At 28.7% G+C, this 2,616-nt stretch overlaps 1 protein-coding gene across 1 annotated transcript; it reads right to left on the bottom strand.

The window, feature by feature from the left end:
- Positions 1-855: 855 nt before the first annotated feature.
- Positions 856-1,477, bottom strand: LOC126694033 (uncharacterized). The gene is made up of 3 exons (XM_050390061.1): positions 1,448-1,477; positions 1,226-1,381; positions 856-1,137 (listed from the first exon to the last, which is right to left on the bottom strand). The coding sequence occupies exons 1-3, from the start codon at positions 1,475-1,477 to the stop codon at positions 856-858; spliced, it is 468 nt and encodes a 155-aa protein (XP_050246018.1).
- Positions 1,478-2,616: the final 1,139 nt, after the last annotated feature.

Consider the following 2,616-nt stretch of genomic DNA (forward strand, 5'->3'; position numbering starts at 1 on the left):
GGTTCATTATATTTTTAAAAATGGGAAATTTTCATAAATAATTGAAGTATTTGGTTGTGAAAGGCAAATGATTTGAAAGCTTCATGTTTGATTCGGACTGGGATGGTGTAAGTTTTGAAATAAATGGAAAGGTAATATACATTCATGAACTGGTTAGATAATCGAAAACAGAGGATGTTGAAGAGTCTTTGCAATAAAAAATTTGTAAATTATGTTTAAAGGTAAAATAAAATATTGTTTTTGGGTGTTAAGTTACAGCAATATTGAGCAACATAAAGAGGTCCTTTTATTGTTCTAACGACATTCAGTTATAAAATTTGATATTAAAAATTACTAATGAATCAATTATTGAAAGCAGTATATGTGTGGTGGTAATGGGTAAGAATTTGGCACAGTAGTTGGAGGTAGTATATTTAAGTTCTTCAATCAAATGAAACCCACCTAAATGAATTATTAATTTTTTTTTAAATACAACATTGTTTGTATTTTAACACGTTTTTTATAAAAAAAAAATAATAATAAAAGATGAGAGAAAAAAAAGATATATATTTTAATAGATTTGGAGGATGTGGTTTAATTTAGATGTTAAATTAAAAGATGATGTTTTGATTGTCAAATAATGAAGTTTGTAATTAAACTTAAATGAGTATATTTCATGAAATAGAAGTAGCTATAGTTGCTGGCTGGTATTGATTTTATCAGTGCTAATGCTTAATTGGATAACAATTTGATTTTCCAAAAAGCTTTTATTATTAATGCAGGAAAGTATTTGATTTTATTTTTTTCACACAATATGAAGAAATAATACAACTCTGAAATAAGTTCATATAGGTAGGAAAATATAAAATTCCAATATCATTTGCGTCTTTGAAGCTTCTTCTTCGTTGATGACTTTTGTTTTGTAGCTTTTCGATGATTGATCAGATCTTGAAGGAACAGGTTATCGTCATTTGGTTCTGCATCTTCAACATTAGAGGCAGAACTCATTGATGGGATGGCATAATCATTGTCTTCTTGTTTTGATCCACTTGCATCATTATTTGCGTTTGTTAATGGTTTTGTATCAAGAACTTGAAATGTGTTTTTGTTTGAAGTTTGATCTGCTCTTTTCTTGATTTCATAATTCTCCAATGTTTCCTACACCAAAGTATGTTTATTAAATTATATTGTAGATATTTTTTTTTTTGAATGAATTTGCAAATAAATATAGCAGTAGAAAGCTTACTGTTGTGGTATCAACATTATTTGTGGGTGGATCACTTGGATCATTATTTGTGTGTGGGAATGGTTTTGTATCAATAACTTTAGATGTTTTGTTGTCAGAAGTCTGTTCTAGACTTTTCTTGAGTCCATCCTTTTGCGGTGGTTCCTGAAACACAGTCTGTGGATTAAAACACAATGTTTGATTTTGCAAATAATGGTAAGTTTGTAATTGTTGACAGCTTACTGTTGTGCTATGATTAAGTTTCATTGCCATTTGATTATTTGAAATGTTGTCAAACAACTTTTCAATTGTATATAACTCCCAAGAAAAGTATAAAAATAAAAAGACATAGAGAAAGTATTATGGAAACCCAATGAGGGAAACAGAAACCCTAAATACATGTGACCAAATCTAATAGTGGAGAAGTTCTTGAGTAAATGCAGCTTATTTGATCAGAGTAACATAAAGAGTAATCATTCAATTATCACTGGCTTGGGCATTAATATTTTTACAAATGCCTCTAATTGAACAGTATGCAATAGTAGTTTAAATTTGTCAAATTTAAAAGTTACATATCCCCTATCGAGATATTGCAAATAAAAAATTGCCTGCAATTTAGTTCTTTCTTCCAATTTCATTAAAAATTTTCCATTAAAAATATATCATTCTCATATGAAATAGATCTATAAAATTAATTAAAAATATTTTTTTTTTCATAAATTAATTACATACTTTCAACTTCAGATATTAAATGGGAAAGATGTATTGAAAATATGTGGAAGACGTATTGCTCAAAAAAGAATTGAAGACATAATCTATATATCTATATATATAATAATAGGTGAAACTGAGAGAAACTCAAATTAAAATTCCAAATTAGAGTTCCAATTTTGCGCCATGTGTCCTAAATTATTTATTCTTAAAGAGTTTTATTTCTTAATTTTAGCATCAAATATGTGATCATATCAGAATTATTCATCCAAGTGAGTTATTAAGTATAAAAACCAAAAGAGTCTAGAATAAATAAATCATAAAAAAAAAAGTGCTTCACAAAAAAAAAGGGTCAATTTATATTTTATACATAATAATATCCATACAATTTTTTTTAAAGAGTTAATAAAATATAAAAATGACTATCAATAGTGTAGGGACACGATTTTGGTTGACCCGATCCTAGATGGTCAAGCCTTGGCCCAAAAAGTCCCACACAATGAATTTTGTAGAGTGTGGGCTGAAGAACTTGGTTCCAGTTGGCTTAAACGGTTCGTTGCATGAACTCAGGAGATATAGAAACAAGAATGAAGAAAGTGGATGTGAAGGGGGAAATTTTATTCATGGGCATGCATTCGTACAATGAACCTTTGCTCCTCTGTCTCTTTTCTCCTTTTTTCCTCCGTCCCCTCTCTTGAGGG

This window comes from Quercus robur, chromosome 8, assembly GCF_932294415.1.
Source record: "Quercus robur chromosome 8, dhQueRobu3.1, whole genome shotgun sequence".
Classification (NCBI taxonomy): Eukaryota; Viridiplantae; Streptophyta; class Magnoliopsida; order Fagales; family Fagaceae; genus Quercus; species Quercus robur.

Coding starts and splice junctions, on each gene's coding strand:
- LOC126694033 (XM_050390061.1), bottom strand. CDS start 1,477: ATGGCAATGAAACTTAATCATAGCACAACA. Junction 1,382..1,447: donor AACTTAATCATAGCACAACA/GTAAGCTGTCAA, acceptor TTTAATCCACAG/ACTGTGTTTCAGGAACCACC. Junction 1,138..1,225: donor ATAATGTTGATACCACAACA/GTAAGCTTTCTA, acceptor ACTTTGGTGTAG/GAAACATTGGAGAATTATGA.